This window comes from Mastigoproctus giganteus, chromosome 5, assembly GCF_048544385.1.
Source record: "Mastigoproctus giganteus isolate SK-2022 chromosome 5, ASM4854438v1, whole genome shotgun sequence".
Taxonomy (NCBI): Eukaryota; Metazoa; Arthropoda; class Arachnida; order Uropygi; family Thelyphonidae; genus Mastigoproctus; species Mastigoproctus giganteus.
Genome location: NC_143579.1, coordinates 202,830,015 through 202,852,327, shown reverse-complemented (window position 1 = coordinate 202,852,327; position 22,313 = coordinate 202,830,015). Strand labels below are relative to the sequence as shown.

General features: G+C 36.2%; 1 protein-coding gene across 1 annotated transcript in view; it reads right to left on the bottom strand.

The window, feature by feature from the left end:
- LOC150086016 (transmembrane protein 17-like) overlaps positions 1-19,273 on the bottom strand; it is a 41,567-nt gene extending 22,294 nt beyond the window's left edge. The window contains exons 1-2 of the mRNA XM_090374772.1: positions 18,965-19,273; positions 5,150-5,253 (exon numbers count right to left, since the gene is read on the bottom strand). Coding sequence (XP_090230898.1) covers positions 5,150-5,253; positions 18,965-19,061 — 201 coding nt within the window. The 5' untranslated portion in view covers positions 19,062-19,273. The remainder of the gene's footprint in view (positions 1-5,149; positions 5,254-18,964) is intronic.
- Between the last annotated feature and the right edge of the window lie 3,040 nt (positions 19,274-22,313).

The window sequence follows — 22,313 nt, the reverse complement described above, 5'->3', positions numbered from 1 at the left end:
AAGTGGTTATATGTATAGTTAAAATTACAATTTAATTGCCAATGAAGTTCGACAAGATTAATAGATTTTACTGATTAATTTTCATGTAGCAATGGCGGCCGTTTATGAACGGTAAACACGTGGATTTGATACCCTTTCCGATACTAAGTAATACCTACAAAATCTCTATCTAAGTTATTTTAACTTTAAGTACCGTAAATAGGAATATAAAGCTACTCTAGAAATAAGTTAATATGTCAATTTAAACTAATAAAGCAGAAAATAAATCAGAAAAAACTTCTCTATTCCAAGAGCGGCAGAAAGGCACGTCCGCACAGGAAATCCTCGACTTCAACAATTTCTCCTCCACTATGCTCTCAGTTATTACAAAATCATTAAGCACCCTGCTATAATTTGATATCCTTCTGAAATTTTCCTTCCTTAATAACTCCTCATGTGTGAATGTAGATGCAAAATAATCATTCAGTTTGTTTGCTATCTGAGCAGGATCATCAACAGTCGAACCATCGATATCAAGAAAACCAATCTGATTCATCCCATTACTATTTAGATTAATTTGTTAACTTTTAACATCCCACTGATGAAGCAAGGCGAGAAATTTTTCATAAAACATGACTTTAATATCAAGGCAAATTTTGTTCATCATTAATATAAATGATGACAAATGGCGATTTTATCCTCAGCAATAAACCAAGTTATAACCAAGTAAATTGCTTTTTTTTCCAAAATAAAAAACTTGTCAACATTTAACAAAAAAACCATGGTGTCATAACAAAGACCTTCTAAAAACAAAAATAAAGCTGCTTTGCAACTTTTGATGTGGAAAGAAAAACAATTTTTTATGGCTTCAATTCCATTCCAATTCATTTTTTTTTATAATGTGCTACTGGTAGGAAGGTACTAACAGTGGATAAGGGATTAGTTAAATTATAGGAGAAAATGATGATTATAAATGTTTACTGCTCTAAATGGTTCAGGTCTCAAGTAGAGTTCCACAGAATTCAGTGCTATCTACTTAATTTGCATTACACTGCAATGAGATTGAAAGAAATATTTTTCAGCACTTACAAAAATGCAAAATTCAAAAATTAATTTAAAGCTTACTGAAATGATCTTTTGCAACTAATACTTTCAAAGGTTGACAGATTTGTGAAATAAAGTGCTAAAGGACAGATTAAAGAAGTTAATGGAATAAAGACTGTTATGCCATGTGAGAATTTTGTATCTGTTGGAAAGGGTGAAAAGAAGATTTGGGGGAATTAGATGGGGCACAAAAGGATATTCTTACCAAGAAATAGAGTGGTGGTAGTGGTGGTAGTAGTAGTAGTAGTGGCAAATGATGCAAGAAAGCAAGCTTCATAGTATTATTAGCCAAAAAAAAATAAACCTACACAGGTCACTCATCCATACTATCCAAGAATTTGTCTAGTTCTTCCTTGAATTTATTCAAGCAATCCACTTCCACAACAACCACCACACTGGAAGAAGGCAAATATTTGCATGTCTAACCTGCACCCATCCTTCCTCAACTTGAATTTATGCCCTCTCATGTGTATAGTCACAGCAAGTGAAAGTTGTTTGTTGTTTGGTTTTTAGGAGCATTAGCAACTAAGGCCATATTGCTCAGGGATATGCAGTGATCATTCCTGACCTTTCCGCATCCTCCGTATTTGGTGGTTAAGGGCTCGAACAAACCCCGGTCTAATCAAGAAGCGTGTGCTACGCACTGCTGCTGCTCCTGCCCACCTGGCTACGGAGGCGCCAGCAAATGAAAGAATGCCATTAACATTCAGCTTACTCAATCAATTCAGTGCTTTAAACACCTTCCCCGCAGGTGCTTAGTCTCGAGATGCTGCAATTTGCAGAACTGAAGCCTTTATAGGTTAGAGCACTCTTATTCCCTTGACCAATCTGGTTGCCCTTCTCTGCACCCTTTCCAGCAGATCTACATCCTTCCTAAAGTGAGGCCTCCAGACCGGTATATAGTACTCAAGATGCAGTCTAGCCATGGCGTTATACAAAGGGATAATCACCTCCTCATTCTTGCTAGCAAAGTTTCTGTTTATCATTGACAAAAACCCCATGAGCTGCCCTGGCAGCATGTCTGCACTGCTCAGGAATTTCATGTCTGACTGCACAGTTACCCCCAGGTCTTTTTCATTCACTACCCTGAGTGTAGTACCACACAGTTGATAAGTAACTCTGAGATTACTGCTACCCATAGGCAAAACCTTGCATTTGTCAATGTTAAACTTCAACTGCCATTTCTCAGCCCATCAATCCAATTTTCTTAGACCTTGTTGCAGTACCTCACCCTAATGACTGTCGTTAACCACCCTGCCAAACTTTGTATCAGCTGCAAACTTAGACATTAAGCCTGATATACCTTCATCGATTCATCACCGATAAATATTGAAAACAACAATGGGTCCAAAGTTGAACCCTGGGGAACTCTGCTAATAACATTAGTCCATGAAGAGTATTTCCCATTGATAACTACTCTTTGTCTTCTTCCACTTAGCCATCTTCATCCATAGAAGTAACTTGCCCTTAGTGCTCCAGTTTGTACAGCAGTCTTTTATATGCAAATATTAATACTAACAAGACAAGTTCTTGTTACGATCACGAGCTGCCACAACCTGAATTTGTTTTTACTGCACAATTTATAACAGTATGCGGCTGATAAACATTTGTTAACTATACCTTCAAAGCATATAGTGGTCACGTAGTGAATTTGTCATTCCAACTCATTTCGAAAATGTTCCATGGCATTCAGGTCAATATTCTATACCACCTGAAACAAATCTGCAATTTTTTTTCTCCTCAAACCATGTGCCTATAATCTTGACTTTTGAAGCTTAGAGTGTTATCATGCTAGTACACTGAGGATCCACTTCTATTTTATTAGTATACAAGGTACTACCCAAAAGCTTTCAAACTCTGCTAGCTGTAGAAACAGGAGTGATGGTGTGAAATTCTTCTGCAAGATTCGTCAGACTGCTCACATAAATAGTGTATATATCCTAATGAGAAATCTGGTGCCAATGCCATTGTCTAGCTTGCTTCAGTGTTATTTTATGTATATCTGAATAAAATCACATTGGGTAACCTTGGTGATTTCTGTGCTTATTCAGATGTTAGATATGCAAGATTGAAAACTTTTGATTGGTTTGCAAAATTTAAAAATGATCAACATTCAATTAGTTTAACAAATTTAGTTACAGTCTGATGCTACCTTGTATAGCCCAACCTTTATATTCCAAATTTAATTCATCCATGTTTAATTCATCAGTGTTGATGTGGGATAGAATTTCCATTACAATGCTTTACAAATACACATGAAATGTAGCAGTCCCGATTCTACTGTTGTCCTCAAATCACTTTCAAGGCAGTTCCAAATGATTGGTCAGCAGTAGCAATAAACTCCAATTAACACTGGATAGAGCTATGATCAAAATGTCCTCTGGGATTTTCAACACTCATGTAAATTTTTTGTGAACAAACTTCAGGACAATTCCTGCCATACTATGCATGTTTCGTCAGTGATGCTCATTTCTTACACAGTGATAGACTGCTTGTGAAAGATGAGGTCAGCCTAAAACTATGGAGGTTTCATAAGGCTGTCAAATATTAAACTTTACAGCAAGTGAAAGAATGCCATTAATATTCAGCTTACTCAATCAATTCAGCGCTTTAAACACCTCAATCAGATCTCCCTGCAGGTGCTTAGTCTCGAGATGATGCAATTTGCAGAACTGAAGCCTTTCTAGGTAAGAGCACCCTCTTATTCCCTTGACCAATCTGGTTGGTCAAGGGAATAAGAGGGTTAATTTTCCTTTTGTGTTTTACTAGAAAAGGTTGCCCATATGGGTACTACTTATTTTATTTGAAAAAAATTTAGCAAGTTATTAAAAGAATGTAAAAATGAAAAAAATACAGTTCAAGTGTTTATAAAAAATTAACTATGAACCTATGTTCATAGTTAATATATTTATATTTAAGGTAGTTATATCATTAAAAACAAGGAAAAAATATTCCATTCAGAAATATTTATATGTAGCAGTGTTATACACTGCTGTGGGTGGTACATGAAAAAGAAAAAAATCAGCATTCTTAACTAATTAGATTATGAAATTAAAGAAGAAGAAAAAGACTACTGTCATAATGACTATAGTTTAGTTACAGAAAAAAAGTATTGTAGTGAAAAAAAAAAAAAAAAATTCAAAGGAAAGCATTTTAAAATGAGGTGGATTTTTAACCCCACACCAACACTAATGATACAAAATTCCATGTCATCACTAATAAGTTATGACCACTGAACTAAAATCTTACAGATATGGTATGTAAAAGAAAAACCCAAATAAAAAATTTTCTTTTGACTTTCTTGAAGTTCCTATAGAGAAGTTCACTTGTAGCAAGTTAAGTAATTTCTCACATTTCAACAGTTCTAGATCTAGTTCCTGAGACTTTCAGAGATGGAAATGTACAAATTTCATAAGCACTCTAGCTTGTGGGTTAAGAAATCAGTATTTTTTTCTCTGATAAACAGAAAGAAAGCAGAAATTGGTAATCTACACTAACACTTTCGAGATGAGTTCTAAACTGATTTCTCCAGTAACTGCTGTTTCAACTGACTTCTATAAAACAACCTGTTGGTGTAGTAGTTTTGTGCCTGGAAATGTTTACAAAAAAAATGTTTTAAAAGAAGGATACAAACTCAGAATATTAAATAGACAAGTTCCCTAAAAAATGTGGGTGCAATAATAGTGTAATAGAAGTTCCAAGGGCTTGAAAACTGCATGACTTTTTGAATTATGTAATACAACTAAGGTCACAAAACTAAAAAAACTGCCTATTTTTGTTGAACAAAAGAAAATAATTCTGTTGTTGACAAAGAGAATAAACACAGATTTTTAGGATAGAGAATCATCTGAGTAGCATACTTTCATTTCCCATGAAACGTGCCTTTTAAACAAAAGATTTCTCTAACCAGTTTTGTTGGAGCTAAAGGGTAAACAATTACTCAAAATTAAAGTTCAAAATTTAATTCATCATGAGATCAAAATTGTCCCACACAATACTAAGGATTTCTGATAGTTTTTAAAACCATAAATTCGAATTAGCCAAACTGATTTGGAACATACCTTACCTTTAATGTTAATATATATATATGAGTAATCAACCAAAATGGAGAGAAGAATGCATTAAAATAAAGTGCCATCTGTAGAGGCAAATTGGTCATCACGACATCACCTATAAGAAATAATTAATAGTAAAAATTATTGTATAAAAAATCAATCTTTAATAAATAATAACCTCAAGAATTCTTACTGTTATTATTATTGTTATTAGTGGCATATGATGTAAGGAAGCAAGCTTATAAAGCATCAGCCAAAAAAAAAAAAAAAACCACATAACATGTACACAATTCCAATAATTTGTCTAGTTCTGCCTTGAATTTATTTAAACTATCAACTTCCACAACAACGGATGGACGTTTATACCAGCAATTAACCACCCACTGGCTAAAGGCAAACTTCCACCCATCTATTCTACAACCGTCCTTCCTCAATTTGAATGTGTGTGTGTGTATGTGTGTGTGGTCTAAGCAAAAGGAAAAATCTCATCGTTGAGCTTGCTCAATCAGATTACCACAGGTGCCTAATCTCCAGATGCTGCAATTTGCAGAACTGAGGCCTTCCTTGACAAGAGAGCGCCCCTCTGTTCCCCTCACCAATCTCGTTGCCCTTCTCTGTACAGCAGATCCACATCCTTCCTAAAATGAGACCTCCAGACCTGTATGCAGTACTCAAGATGCAGCCTAACCATTTCCTTATAGAAGAGGATAATCACTTGCGTGCCCCTGCTAGCAAAGCTCCTGTATATCATAGACAAAACTCCATGTGCTGTCCTGGCAGCCTGTCTGCATTGCTCAGAGAACTTCATATATCTTACTGCACAATTACCCCCCCCCCCAGGGCTTTTTCATTTTCCATTGTCCTGAGGGTAATACCACACAGTTGGTATGTTAATCTGGGATTAGAGCTACCCATATGCAGTACCTTGCATTTATAAATCTTAAACTTCAACTGCCATTTTTCAGCCCATCAGCTCAATTTCTTTACATCTTGTTTCAGCAGCTTACCCTGATTACTGTCATTAACTACCCTGCCAACCTTTGTATCATCTACAAACTTAGACATTAAGCCTGATATACCTTCATTAATATCATTAATAAATATAGAAAAAAACAAATGGGCCCAGCACTCATTCCTGGGGGACTCTGCTAATAACCTTACTCCATGAAGAGCTCTGTCCATTAATAACCACTCTCTGTCTTCTCCCATTCAACCATCCCATTATCAAGAGCAGTAACTTACCCTTAATGCACAGTACTCTAATTTGCACAGCAGTCTTTTATGTGCAACAGTATCAAAAGATTTCCTGAAATCCCAGTGTATGATATCAAAATTATTTTTTTTTTGCATCCAGTTCCTTTGTTACTGCATTATAATATCCAGTCAAATTGTTCAGACAAGATCACTCCTTAACAAATTAAACCCATGCTGTGACTGCAGTAAAAATTCATCCCTATCTAGATGATCATGTATTACTTCTTTAACCAGAGACTCCATTATTTCCCTGGAACAGATCTGAAATTACTCATGTCACCCTTTAATCCCCCCTTTGTGAACTGGAGATACATTTGCAGATCTCCAGTCCATAGGGATCCCTCATGAATCCACAGATGCTCTCATCATTATGGCTAAGGATTTGCTTACTTCTTTTGCTGCCTTCCTCAAGTGCCATCCACTCCAGGCACATTTATGTTGACCTTCAACAATTCCCTTTCTGCTTTCCTCTCAGTTATCACAAAATAATTTAGCTCCCTGTTAGATTCTGATAAACTTCTGGAATTTTCCTCAATAAAGAACTCCTCATGCATGAATGTAGATGCAAATACCCATTCAGTTTGTCAGCAACCTGGGCAGAATCATCAGAACTTAATCCATCATTGTCAAGTGGGCCAATATGATTCAAATCCCTTCCTCCTACTGTTAATATAAGTAAAGATATCAAAGATATCTTTACTTATATTAACATCTTATTACAAACTAATTTATATCTACCCTAGGCTTCTGTATCATCTGATAATTTATATGCATTCCATGCACTTTTCTTCTCTGTCACATGTCTCAATAGTTCATCTGATATCCATTTAGATCTAAACCTTGAACAGTATTTCTTTGTTGGTATGAAAAGCCTAGTAGCTTTTATGATTCCTTCCCTGAATGCTTCCCATTTAGTATTTGTATTTGCTGTTTAGTAATTTAGTATTTGCTGCTGGCACCATCATCAGATGGTCTCACTGTATAGAATTTAAAAACTGTCAGAGACCACTGCAATCACCCTTACAGAAGCAAAAGCTCTTCCCTTTACCTTGACAGTAGTTATGTCTTTAAGTAATTCCCCCATCAGCACACTGTGATCTCTGCCAACCACATGATCTTTCACCTGCAAGTTCTTAGTGTATGGAGAGTCACTGCTGATAATCAGATCAAGAGTGTTACCTCCTCTTGTTGCTTCCCTAATATTCTGCTGTAGAAAACAGTCATCCAATAAATCTACAAGTATCTTGCTAGTGTGAGTGACCCTCAAGTTCCAGTCAATATCCGGAAAGTTAAAGTCTCTCATTATAAGACATTCTGATTTACTGTCCCACTCTATTTCTCTGTATAGATGTTTGTTATATTCATCACCGTCATTAGGTCTATAACACACTCCTACTCTCACTGTCATTTTCCCAGTGCTTTATGTCACACCAAACTGACTAACATTGAACTAGCCACCTATGTCCACTGCCTTAGATTTAATATGCTTCTTAACCGCCCCCTGTTCTGTCTGTCCTTTCTGTTCACATTGTACTTCCCAAATTCAAATTCTACATCCCTTATGTCTAAGTGACACCACGTCTCTGACATTTCCATGTCTGCATTTGATAACTTAATCAGTACAGGCAGTTCTTGCTTTACGAGTTCTTGGGTTTCCAAGTTTTTTTTCCCAAGAATCAAGTATCAACAAAATCGAAAATATTAATTGCAAAAAATGAATGTTAAACATTCATAAATACTGCATTTCAAACCACGTGCATAGCTATACAATACAGTGTACCCAGCTTTACGATATTAATCCATTCCAGAGACACCATCGTATTGTTAAAATATCGTAATGTGAACCCAAAACATATATTTTTTTGGTATCTCTCTAATTTTTCTATTTATCTCTCTAAAATGTCATTTTTAAGGTCACGAGCGTGACCCGAAGGCCATATTAAAGGTCGTGAGCATGGTTTGTTAATTGTATTAGTTACCAATTGAAATCATTAAAATGTACTACACTTTCATCGTTATATGTTCCTGTTATAAGAATCAATTTTAAACGGCTTTGTAATATTTTTACTAAAGCACATTTCTGGAGGTCACGACCAAAAACAATAAAAACAATTTGCACTTTCCGGTTTATTGGGCTTTTCTGTTAATGCAAGTAATTATAAATGGGTAGTAAACTCGATCTTCTTGCATTTGCGAAAATACCAATATCTGGAATTGTGTGGTTTTTTTATGTTATTATGGTGAAATGTGTTTCCCCTTTACTGAAATCTTCAATTATATAAAAAACACAAATACATTTTCAGAACCTTCTCTTCATTCCTTTTTTTTTAAACCTTCGTAAACTTGTTACTCCACACGAATCGTGTTAGTTGCAATTTGTGTGTGCTGTTAAAAAATGCTTATGCATGCAATCATGAAATTTATAATTAAAAGAGATTACCTTGTAAAAAAATACCTCTTGAAACATTTCTGAAGAAGACGACTCCTTGTGCAACAAACCAACGAGTGCCAAGCCAATAACGAGTGATCAACGAGTGTGCATTTAGCCGATGATAAAGAATAAACATTCTTTAACATTTGTAAGTCTTAAATAATTTCTCTGTTGTTATAATTTGCTTGATTTTACAGACTACGTTTTCATTTCTTTGGATAAATCAATCATTGTTTAAACATAAACTAATTAGCTAACTAATTTCATTGTTGAGAATGTAACCCCTATTTTTAACCTTATGTCTATGTGAAATAAATCCCCGCTTTACGAGCGCATGCTAGGAACGAATTAACTCATAAAGTCGAGAACTACCTGTACTTCAAATTCATTTACAATGCTTGTAGCATTAGTGCATATGCATAGAAAGAACATAACACGTTCTTACTATTTGCTACCTTAACACAGCCCATATATTTACATGCTCCACAATGATCCACAACAGGGCTCAAAATCCCCAGCACCTTGCATTCCAGGCTCTGTATGTTCCAATAGAAGCACTTTCATCTCTGCTTGTGGTTCTAATTAAAATATTAGTCAGTGTGTTAGTCCCCCCACCAAGCTATCAGTTTTATGTTTGTCATATAATTAACAATGCTTAATCACTTTAGGACAGTATCCACAAGTGCAAATTAGCATAATAAAAATGGCATCACCCTGGAAGAGTCACCAGGAAGATTCACAATAAAAGTTAGTTATTTATACAAAGAATCATAAATAGACAAATATTCTAAGTGTAAGGAAACCAGTCTAATAAAAGTTACAATAATGTAAAGCTACAGCAATTATTGAATTATATAATATAACTAAGGTCAATTAGAGAGTAACATTATGTGGTTTTTTTTCATTTTTGCAGTTAATGAAATAAACCCACTATTACCTAAGGTCACAAAAAATGTCAATCAAACAGTCAGGTAACATCATACTAAACCAGCTGAAGAGAACAGTAACAAAATGAAGAAACAGACATAAGTTCTACAGAGCCTGAAGTTGTACAACTTGGATTTATGGGAACTGGGTCTTTCTGTTTTATCTTATTTTATTTAATTATTACTATATTTAAATATCTCTCTCTCTCTAATACCCATATTTACCTTGAAACCACTATGGTAGTTGTTATTAACTTTCAATTTAAACAACTGGAATCCTCGCCTCCTCCAAGGCCCACAGGCTATCTGACTGAAATAATATCCTTTCTCAGAAGATTGTGGGAAAATGAGGATTTTCTTATTTTTCCCTTTCAGAATAAGCTCCAGTGGTTTTCTATAGGGCTGTGTGTATTTCTCTTGAATGATCAGACATTTTCAATATCAAGATAACAAAGTTTATTACACAGTTAACTTAAGTGATAAATACAAAATACTACATTTACAAGAATATTCAATCATCCAATTCTTTCCCCACAGTAATACATTTTTATAACCTCTCATATTCTCTACAATTCCCTCACAATTATAACCATCTAAAAGTATATGAACAATAGCCAATCCTAAATTAACAAGAATACCCAATCATCCAATTCTTTCTCCTCCACAGTAATACATTCTTATATCTCTTTATCAACATCAGTGTGACTATCGGTATATTGTATTCCCCTTTTATTAACCTCTCAATAGTCATTCACTATCAAACACATATATATAGATATTTACATATATATTTCATAATTCCATTTTCACTCTCTCTTAATACATATAAACTCCAAAATAGGGCATATAGCCTTCTTTGGCCCACAGATCTCTCAGTGGTTTATAAACCAATTGATTTCTCCACTCAGAGTACTTACTATCTTTATTGACAATAACATCTAATTCATAACTCCACATATGCTTTTATGTCGCAGACAGATAACTCTCTCTCGTTTCTTTTCTATAATAATACAAACAGCTTGACCTATCTGTCCTATTTATTGCCTATCAGTTTAACTTAATCAAAATTCCAGAGGACTTACTTTTTCTTTTCTTCCTTACTTTCTCTTCCCACTGCCTGGATAGGGTTCCTGCCTCCCAGACCTTCAAACGGCCATCTTCCTTATAGGTCTCCGCATAACACTCGCTTGGTCTTCATCCTCATAATGCAGCAATCAAAAGGGGCTTGACGCTATGTGTAGCTTCTGCTTCTTGCACATAGATGATTCCTAAAGCCTTCTTGTCATCCGATGCTCTTTCACACATTCCTTTACCATCCAAGACTTTCTACAGCCTCCCACTAAATAAATTTCACTCCCCACACTCCTTTACCAAAACTACTGTACTTTACATAACCTTTTATTTTCTCCCCCTTTCCATACCTCCTTCTCCTCTCCAACCCTTGGAACTGGACCAGGACTTTCTTCCCGCCGCACTCAAAAATCTCACCACGTTCTCTCTCTCTCTCTCTCTCTCTCTCTCTCCTCGCGTTTCTTCTTTTTGTTCCCCCCTCCCTCCTTTCCTTGGCCAATCACCATCAATTTCTCTTTCTGAATGTCTATTCTAATTTGCTCTATTCTCTCTTCATCTTGGAAACTTTCTGTATGGACAAGTCATCCTTCCGCAGAGGTACACGTGTTGTTTTCGGGGCCTCCATCAGTTATTTTACTTAATGGCCACTCTTTTAATCCCTAAATCCTTTTTTTCTGCACCTTTCGCCAGACCTAGTCGCCCTACAATTTTCAACCGCGTTGCAGGGTCAGTACTTATCCGAAGTTTACTTATCCGAAGCAGGGTCAGTCACTTTGTACTTATCCGAAGTTTAAGTTAACTTCCATTACCCTGAAGTACAGCGTCCATTCAATTTCAGGTAAACTGCCCTGTCTCCCGCAGTTACCCTTCTATTGTTTATATTTTCTCCTGAACCTGTTTCCATTAGCAAAGCTGTATTGCGCCCCCACATCACAGGAACACCTACCGACTGTCTTTTGATATGCTCTCTCTTCGCTCAAACAGTCTTATAGAATTTATTCAAAACAAAATATTTAAATTCCGACTGAAAATAATAAAAAAAAAAACAGGCATCTTACAGATTCCATGATAAGCAGAAATTAAAGTGAGGAAGTGATGATCCTAATTAATGGAATTATCAGCCAGTGTGGCTTCTTGTTGTTATTTAGTTTTTTTGAGCATTAGCAACTAAGGCCATATTGCTCCAGGGATATGCGGTGGTCATTCCCTGACCTTTCCGCATCCTCCGTATTTGGTGGTCATGGGCTCAAACCCCGGTCTAATCAAGAAACGTGTGCTATGCACTGCCGCTCCTGCTCACCTGGCTACGGAGGCGCCAGCCAGTGTGGCAAGCTGGCACAAAAATTGATATATGGAATACCTCTAACTAGCCATATTTACTTCAGGCCTTCTTAGTACTTATATGATTTTTTATTTATAATCCATGTAGAAGATCACATGGCCAATCCACCTGGTGGCCAAGAGATGGATTGGCCACGTGACAGAAAATGAATGCAGATCTTTTCTATATGGCATGAGAAAGTGCTGCTATCAACTATGCTACCTGCAGTGGCTTATAAATTGTAGCAACAATATACACAGGATGGTAAATAAAATGCCCATTCAAGAGAAATCTTGGGAACCCATGATTCCTGGTGTTGGAGTGGCACACATGTAGAAAATGGCCCATAAGCTATTTTGATAAGCTAGACTGTAGTGGATTGGTAGAATAAATTGGAAATTAGCAGCACTAACCTTATTACTATGATAATATCTAGCTCAGTAGAAGTAGAAGGGAATCACCAAAAAAGAGAAGAATGACGATATCCAGCTCAGGACCCTGGATCCTGAGCTGGATATCATCATTCTTCTCTTTCTTGGTAATTCCTTTCTACTTTTGACTCTCTCTCTCTCTCAGGGTAACTTGGGATTTTTTTTTTTTTTTTTGGCTGGTGCAACATTCCTTCCTTGCACCATGTAGCTAATAATAATAATCAGTGGAAAAAAAAAAAGGTTAACTAGAAAGTTGAAGTGCATCAACAAGTTAGGAGAAATACACCATCACTACTCCTGCAACAGAACTATTCACAACCATGCACATAAGTGAACTGATATCCTGATACAAAAGCAGAGAGGAAATTGCATACCTGTAAGCTTTTAGAAATTGGAATCAGAAATACTTTTAATGCAGATCTTCTATCTCTCAGTTGGGATGTTGTTCCAGAATGTTTCTTTGAAATTAATAATAATAAGTAATTAATGAATATCATGTGACACAATGAAAAAATTATTCCTGTAATTATTAAATCCAATAAACTGTATTCGTTATTATATTTTCTATTTTTTCCACTGTTCACTTACATAGTATGAGCTATTGAAATTTTCATTAAGAACCATTTCATTAGAAGAATAAAAAAATAAAAAAAGCCCCCTGGCAGGGGAGTTCCCAAGTTTTTTCCTTTCACAGAATACTGTCTTATCCAGTCTTCATGAGGCACAGCTAGCTACCCCTCCCCCTCCTGATAAGCATTCTTTGCTGATTGTATCCTCATATTTGTTGAACTTTTTCAAATGCAATTTTCTCTTTACCTGAATAAATAAATTAAATGGTATCTATATGAGCACAGAACTCTCATTTGATCACTTATTTAATTTTATTTTAAGAAATAATCACAAAAATTTTAAAATTCTAATATTACAAAAAATATGATATGAATAGTTATATGAATTTTAATGGGAGAATGTTAATGTTAATTAATATATGAATGTTAATGTTAATTAATATATGATTGTTAATGGGAGACTTATGACTACATGATGAAGTTGTTAATTTCTGAATCTAACAGTTGACCAGCAGAAAGGTAAGGTCCTCCAAAAATAAACTGTGCTGGGCTTTGCAGGGCTTAGAGTCAGCTCTGTGCAGGATTAACTACTTTAAATTATTTTTAACAGTGCATTTCTTTGAGTTATGCTGATTGTGGGCTATGAGAATGTCAGCCATACATCAGCAAAACCTGATGGTGGGACAGAATGTGTTAAATTTTTGCAGCATTTGAGTGTTTTATGGCACTGTTTGGACATGTCTGGCTTATAGTGCATGCAAAAAGAGGCCCACACAGATTGAAACTTACAAAACAAATATTTAAATTAAAAGATAAATCTTTATTAAAAGCAATCTAACATAAGCATGTGCTATATCTGCCAAAATAAACAAAAAAAATGCATTTCTCCACCAAACTGACCTGATGTGAAATACTTTAAATGCATTATTCTTTTGATTTTTTCTATTTTTTTAAAGAAAATCTATACTAAAATTGTCTTCATAACAAAGATCAAATTTTTCTGTATTTAAAATCAAATTACTAATTTTTGAATTAGGGTAAAGGTGAGCCATAAGCCTGAGATAAAACACATAATAGGCATAACCAGGCATAATCAACATTCTGCATCTGGTACCAGTGCTAGTTTTCTGTATCTTTGAGTGCTTCATGCACTGTGGATCATGGCATCCCAGGGTCCTGAGCTGGATTTCATCATTCTTCTCTTCCTTGGTGATTCCCTTTTATTTCTCTCTCTCTCTCTCTCTCTCTCTCTCTCGGGGTAGTTCAGAAATTTTTTTTTTGGCTGGTGCAGCATAAGCCTTAGGCTTCCTTGCATCATATGGCTAATAATAATAACCACTGCTTACCATGAGCTGGCTCTGGCCATAAGTAAAGTAAGTATCTATAAAAAATTCATGACTTTATCAATTTTAAGGTTAAAAACCCATAATTCTTCCTTTTCTTTGTAGCATATTCAATGGGATTATAAAATTAGTTTTTGGAGTATATGCACTTGCATTCTGTATACTTTTGTGACCACGGTTTCATTTTCTACTAATTTCCAAAGAAACTCTTCTGACACAACAGCAAAAACTTATTGAATACTGTTCTCAAATTCATGCAAGTCTGAAGGTGTCCTGGCATACACTTGTTCATCCCCTTGAAAAAGAAAAAAAAGAATTCCACATGTACTCAAATCAGGACTTCTGGTTGACTATTCTTGTTAGTTCTCATCTTCCAGTCCATGCTGCATGTACTGTAAAAGTGTCATGCCCAACCAATTCAGAACTTCAGTTTGGATATGTGTGGGAGCACCATCTTGAAAGAAAAAAAAAAGAAAGAAAAATAAGTTTCTGCACATTATTTGACTATTTGGGAAATTTGCTTGTGAACAAACAAATGTCCCAACTTTAGGAAACAAACTTCGGCTTCAGAAGCCTTGGGCACTGCCTTCTTTCTATTAGAAAGAAGGCAGTGCCCGAGTGCGCCTTTCCAAGCTTGCTTGGAAAGGCACACATAACAATACAAAGTCCTTTCCAAGTATGCTTTTGTCCTTTCCAAGAATGCCAATAGCATGCTTGAAAAGAACAAACAAAGTATTATTATTATATTTTGTATCACTCTTTCCATTCACTGTAGCACAGGAGAGACAAATACTGGCCAATAATTTATTGCACTGTCATTCACAAACCAAAGAGTCAAATTTGAATCACTGACAAATAATGCCTGATTAATAATAGCAGTTCACAAAGTCACCAACAGGAAACACTGCCTTGTTTTTTATATTGCTTATATAACAATCATTTCTGTTCCACACGAATTGTTATATGAATTCACCATTAGGGACAAATTACTACATTTATTAAAATATAGTTAAATGGTAGTAAACATAGTAGGTCCTCCATGACAGTATAATGGTGTCACTCATTTTGAAAGGTCAGGGTTGTTTGTTCGTTTATTATTTGGTTTTTAGGAAAATTAGCAACTAAGGCCATATTGCTCTGGGAATATGCGGTGGTCATTCCCTGACCTTTCCGCATCCTCCATATTTGGAGGTGACAGGAGGTCAGGCTTCAAATCCTGTCATACTGAAGCCATTACTAAAAGCTTCATCAGTCAGGGCTGTAGTTCGTTGATCTCAAGCAGAGGGAGTAGGATTTTCCTTATGAGTTAGTCTGAAATTTTAAGCTTGCATAACATACAAACTGGCCCATGAACACATACTTTGACAGACATAATACACATGGTGCACTACAGTTTAGGTCACTGATGCACCTAAAACCCTACAACAGAGAGTAATTCACTACTCTTCATGGACTAATGTTATGAGTGAGGTATGACTCAGTTCATTGTCAGGCCCTTTGCTATTTTTAATATTCAATAATGATATTCATATCAGTATTTCAAGTTTAATATTTAAGTTTGCCAAAGTTCAAGGTGGTTAATGATATTAATCAAGTACGCTATTTTAACAAGGTCTAAAAAACTAATCAGATGGGCTGAAAAATAATAATTATAAGGTACATCAGTGGAAGAAAAATTCATATAACTTTACCTTTTTAAGGGTAAAACTTTAATTCTTTCTTTATAGAATATTCATTAGCATTAGCAGAGGCATATGATGCAAGAAAGCAAGCTTAAGCAGCATCAGCCAACAAAAAAAAAAAAAAAAATACCCTCCCATTTCGCTCATCTATTCCCTCCAAATGCTTATCCAACTAAGCCATAAATTTTTTTAAGCTATCAACTTCCACAACAAGAGGTGGAAGTCTGTTCCAGCAATCAACTACCCGCATTTCCGCACATCTATTCTACAACTGTCTTTTCTCAGTTTGAATCTATGCCCCCTCAGGCACTTAATATGAGCAAGAAAAATCCCATCAGCATTGAACTTGCTCAACCTGTTCAAGGTCGTATACATCTCAATCAGATTACCTTGCATGTGCCTACTCTCCAGGTGCTGCAATTAGCAGAACTTAAGCCTATCTTGGTAAGAGTACCCTTTGTTCCCCTCACCAATCTTGTTGCCCTTCTTTATACACAGTATTCAAGTTTTAGGGTAAAACCACTGCCTTGTATAAGGATAATCACCTCCTTGTCCCTGCTATCAAAATTCCTATATATCATTGAGAAGACTCCATGACCTGCTCTGGCAGCACATCTGCACTGCTCAGCGAACTTCATATCTGACTCCACAATTACCCAAGGTCTTTTTTTCACTGTCCACTTCCCTGTAGTACCAAACAGTTGGTACGTTTCTCTTGGGTTATTGTTACCCATATGCAGTACTTTACATTTGTCAATGTTAAACTTCAGTTGCCACTTCTAAGCTCATTTGCTCAATTTATCTAGTTCCATTTGCAGTAGCATACTGTCTTTACTGTAATTAAAAACCCTGCCAACCTTTGTATCTTCCGCAAACTTGGACATTAAGCCTGATATACCCTCATCAATATCGTTGATGAATACACAAAACAACAATGGCCCCAGCACTGAACCATGGGGAACTCTACTAATAACATTAGTCCACGACAAGCAGTGTCCATTGATTACCACTCTCTCTCTCTCTCTCATCTCCCAATCAACCATCCCTTTATCCATTGTAGCAACTTGTTCTAACTGCTCCAATTTGTACAACAGTCTCCCATGTGCAAAAGTATCAAAAGCTTTCCTGAAATCCAAGTATATGATATCAAAATTATTTTTTGCATCCAGTTCCTTTGTGACCACATCACAGAATCGAATCAAATTTGTCAGACAAGACCTCCTTTAATAAACCCATTCTGTGTCTTAACTACTACTGCAGTCTTGTCTAGATGATCCTACAATGTTTCTTTAGCCAGTGACTCCATTATTTTCCCAGGAACACATGTTAATCTAACAGGTCTTAGTTACTTGTGTCACCTTTTGAACCCCCTTTGTGAATTTGGGATACATTTGCACATCTCCAGTCTACGGGGGACCTCCCCTGAGTTTAAGCAAGCTCTCATAATTATGGCTAAGTTTGCTTGCTTTCTCCTTTAATATAACTGGATAGATCCCATCCACCCCAGGTGCCTTCCTTATATTTAACTTCAACAATTTCTGCTCCACTTTGCTCTGTTATTATAAAATCACTTAGCTCCCTGTTAGAATTTGATAAGCTTCTGACATTTCCCTCCTTGAATAACTCATGTGTAAATGTACATGCAAAATATTCATTCAGTTTATCAGCTACCTCAGCATGATCATCAATAGTCAATGGGATTACAGGTTATAATACTTTTTTTGTGTTTGGGAGTTTTATAAAAAATTCAAGGTCCAGTATTTCAGTAGCAGTAACGTCAGAATAACATACTACTTGCTAGTAATAACAGAACAATACCACTCCAGGTGATTCATAAGCAAAAAAAAAAGACATAGGATAATTGTATAATCCATCAGTGCAGGCAAGGTGCCAGAATAGCCCATGCAGTTCTGTGAATGGTATACAGGAATATTTTTCAGCCAGGACAATGAGGTGATTATCCTGTTGTGTAAGCTGATGGTTAAATCACATCTGCAATACTGCATACGGCTTTCAAAACCATATATCAGAATGGACATCAATCTGTTGAAAAGTATACGTAGGTCAAACGATGTAACAACACAAGCTTTATTATTATTACTAGCCATATAGTGCAAGGAAGCCCGAGGCTTATTATTATTATTAATATCCATATGATGCAAGGAAGCCTGAGGCTTATGCTGCACGAGGAAAAAAAAAAAAAGTTCCCGAGTAACCCTGAGAGAAAGGGAGTCAAAAGTAGAAGGGAATCACCAAGAAAGAGAAGAATGATGATATCCAGCTCAGGACCCTGGGTGTGCCATGCCCATACTCACCAAATAATCTGTCTAGTTCCTCCTTGAATTTATTCAAAGTAGAAGTGCAATAAGACTAGTTGGAGAGGCACACAAATATTCAGTAAAACTCCAGATTATGGGTACACCTCCAAAGAAAGTGGCTTCTTTTGCTTGAATCCGTCCCGAATTACTGCCATAAACTAACATAACCTTTTTTTTTTTTCACTAGCCAAAAATGAATTCTAAAAAGAAAAACTGGGCCTTTGCTGTAAACTGCACTCTGGGATCTTGGCAGTTGTCCGGTGACCTAGTTAAAGTGGATTTCAAGGGATTAAATGCTGATAACAGCTTTATTCCTTCTAAGAGGACAAAATGGGACATAAACTGAAAAAGGTTGATTTTAGAACATATGTGTGGAAACTTGCTTTAGCCAAATGATATGGATATATTTTTTTAATTATTGCAGTTTGTCGATAGTAATACTAATACTGTACACAGAAAATTTGAAGCACTATAAATCACCTGATCGTAATATATTTGGCTTTTTTTTCTGGGATGCACTGAATCCTGGAAAAACTGTTTCCGTCAATACATGAACAGCAGATCGCATAGAATCCATGATCCCCGCAAAAGCAACAATTCCTCTGGTAACACGTGTACCAATCGTGTATTTTTTTTTTTTTTTTTTGTCTCTCTCTCTCTCTTCTTCTTTCGACTATATTTCGATGTACTGATTTACCAAGGTCAGCCCACAAGTCACCGCCAGTTCCAACCTGACGTGAATCGTATTCTGGCCGCCAGTTCTGACTTGACTGAGCATGCGCCACACTGACTATACACTGTACTGGCAATGTACGGTACTACATACGTGCAGTAATTTTTTTTTTTTTCGTTTTCAGAAACAATAAAAAACAATTTCCTGACTATTATTATTATTATTAGCCATATGCTGCAAGGAAGCCTGAGGCTTACATTGCACCAGCCAAAAAAAAAAAAATACCCAAGTTACCCTGAGAGAGAGAGAGAGAGATTGGCAGAAATAGAAAGGAATCACCAAGAAAGAGAAGAATGATGATATCCAGCTCAGGACTCTGGGTATGGCAAGCCCATACTCAGCAGATGTGAGTCCTGGGACTACATAAGAATTTGATTATAAAAATAAAATTAGATAGTTATAAAACCAATAATGGAAATAGGTAATTATTATTTTCAGTTAATATATTTTGTATTGCCTGAAAATAATAATATGAGTATAATTGAATGATTTGTAGAATTTCTTAAGATACCGATTTAGATTGACTCAAGTTAATAGCGTAGCTCAACTTGAGTCAAATTATAAACTCAAATTAGTATCCATACTGTTCTAAGCATCAACTGCAGATTATAAAAAAAGTGAGTACCGTGAAATTAAGCTACGCTATTAACTTGAGTTAATATAAGTATATTATTATTATTATTATTATTATTATTATTATTATTATTATTAGCCATATGGTGCAAGGAAGCCTGAGGCTTATGCTGCACCAGGAAAAAAAAAAAGTTCCCGAGTTACCCTGAGAGTGAGAGACACACAAAAGTAGAAGGGAATCACCAAGAAAGAGAAGAATGATGATATCCAGCTCAGGACCCTGGGTGTGCCAAGCCCATACTCACCCGGGTTTTTGTGATTATTTGTATATACAGTATTTGTAATAATTTGTGAATTATTACATTTGTGAAAAGGTGAATTAAATAAAAATAAATGCATGTAGTACTTAATGCTGTAGATCCAATGATTTTAACTTTCTATATATATATATATATATATATATATATATATATATATATATACAGGGTGTTTCAGTTAAACGTTTCAGAACTTCTAAGAGGGGTAGGGTACATCCTGACAACTCGAAATCATATAGCAATGTGGGGTCGGAAATGCTTTCCGGAAGCGGTGTTGTACACAGAAGCACCATAAAGAAAAGAGACCGTAAGTGAGAAATCGTTTTAAAAATACATGAAAAGAAGCAAAAGGTACATGGATTAAAGTAAGTGTTCGAAGTTTCTTCCACGGGCTACAATGCACGCCTCACATCTCCGACGCATGGACATCCGAACATTCTGGAATACTCCAGGCGAATTTCGAATTTCTTCGGCAGCTACTGCGATTCTTGCAACCAGTTCCTCAGCATTGTCAACAGGGGTGTCATGAACTAGCGATTTCATATGACCCCAGAAATAAAAATCAAGACATGATAGGTCGGGTGACCGAGCAGGCCAACGCACGGGACCACCACGTCCGATCCACTGTTGACCAAATGTGACATCCAGGTAGTTACGAACATCTCCGCTATAATGGGCAGGGGCTCCATCGTGTTAGAACCACATTGTCTGTTGCGTCGATGCAGAAATCTGTTCATCTCTCAAAAGTTGTGGCAATACTTGCTGCAGAAAGATCAAGTAGATAGGTCCGGTTAGACCTATCTACTTGATAATCCATGTACCTACGGTAATCCATGTACCTTTTGCTTCTTTTCATGTATTATTAAAACGATTTCTCACTTACAGTCTCTTTTCTTTATGGTGCTTCTGTGTACAAGACCGCTTCAGGAAAGCATTTCCGACCCCACATTGCTATATGATTTCGAGTTGTCAGGATGTATCCTACCCCTCTTAGAAGTTCTGAAACGTTTAACTGAAACACCCTGTATATATATATATATATATATATATATATATATATACTATCATTGAATTATATTAAATAAAATTAAATTATAATGAGATAAGTAAATAAATAGTTGAGCATTCATTAGAGGCAGCGACATGCAATTCCTCCATATGAAGCTGAAATACATCCAATATGTTAAATTTAATAAAATAAAACATAAGCCAGTAGTATGGCAAAAACTGTAGAGCGAAAATTAACATAAAAATAACCCAAATAAACAATCGAACTAAAAGAAAGAATAGATATAACTAGTAGCCCGTAAACCCTTGTATAATTTCGAACTTTTAATCCAATTAAAACTATACAAAATTTAGACTAATGCCAATTATTTATTAATTTAGCGGTACCCCCCAGAGGTACCAGTTCCGAAAGACGTGAAATATCACCAAAAGAGGGTTAAAGGAACTACCAGACGATAACAAAATCAAAATAAAAAATAAAATAGACTGACCATCATGCCCCATATCGACAGAGGACCACGAGGCCAATAATGGTCATGGAATCGCTGCATTTCAATCGCTATACAAATCGTCGCCATGGTGAAAAGATCGAAGTACCAATGGTGAAAAGATCTAAGTAAGCTGAATCAGCTTATACAGGGCTCTGCTCTAGAGTGCTGTCTATTCTATATTTTATTTCTCGCTGCATAAGGACCACCGCCGTGCAAATCCTCTGCATTGGTGGATCGATCGGAGGAGGGAGGGTGAATTGGTACTTCGATCTTTTCACCATGGCGACGATTTGTATAGCGATTGAAATGCAGCGATTCCATGACCATTATTGGCCTCGTGGTCCTCTGTCGATATGGGGCATGATGCACTGCAATTCTGCCCAGACACGATAGGAGGGAGTATATGATGAGAGCCTTGTCGATCAATTCGGACCTGGAGGGATTGTGCAAGGCTCAAGGGTAGAATTTTTTTTCAGCCTGGACTGTACTTGTTAACAGGAGAGATTGCTTCTACAGGGATGGGATACACTTAAATAGAAAGGGTGCAAGAATTTTTGCTGATGCTGTCGAGGCAGTGTTAGATGGGTCGGAAAACTGCTAGTTGGGGGGGATACAAGGACTAATAGATTAACAGTAGCCACTGGCAGAGGTGGAAGTGATTCTTGCACTGCTTCTATTGAAATGAGCAGAAGCCTGGAAAACAAGAT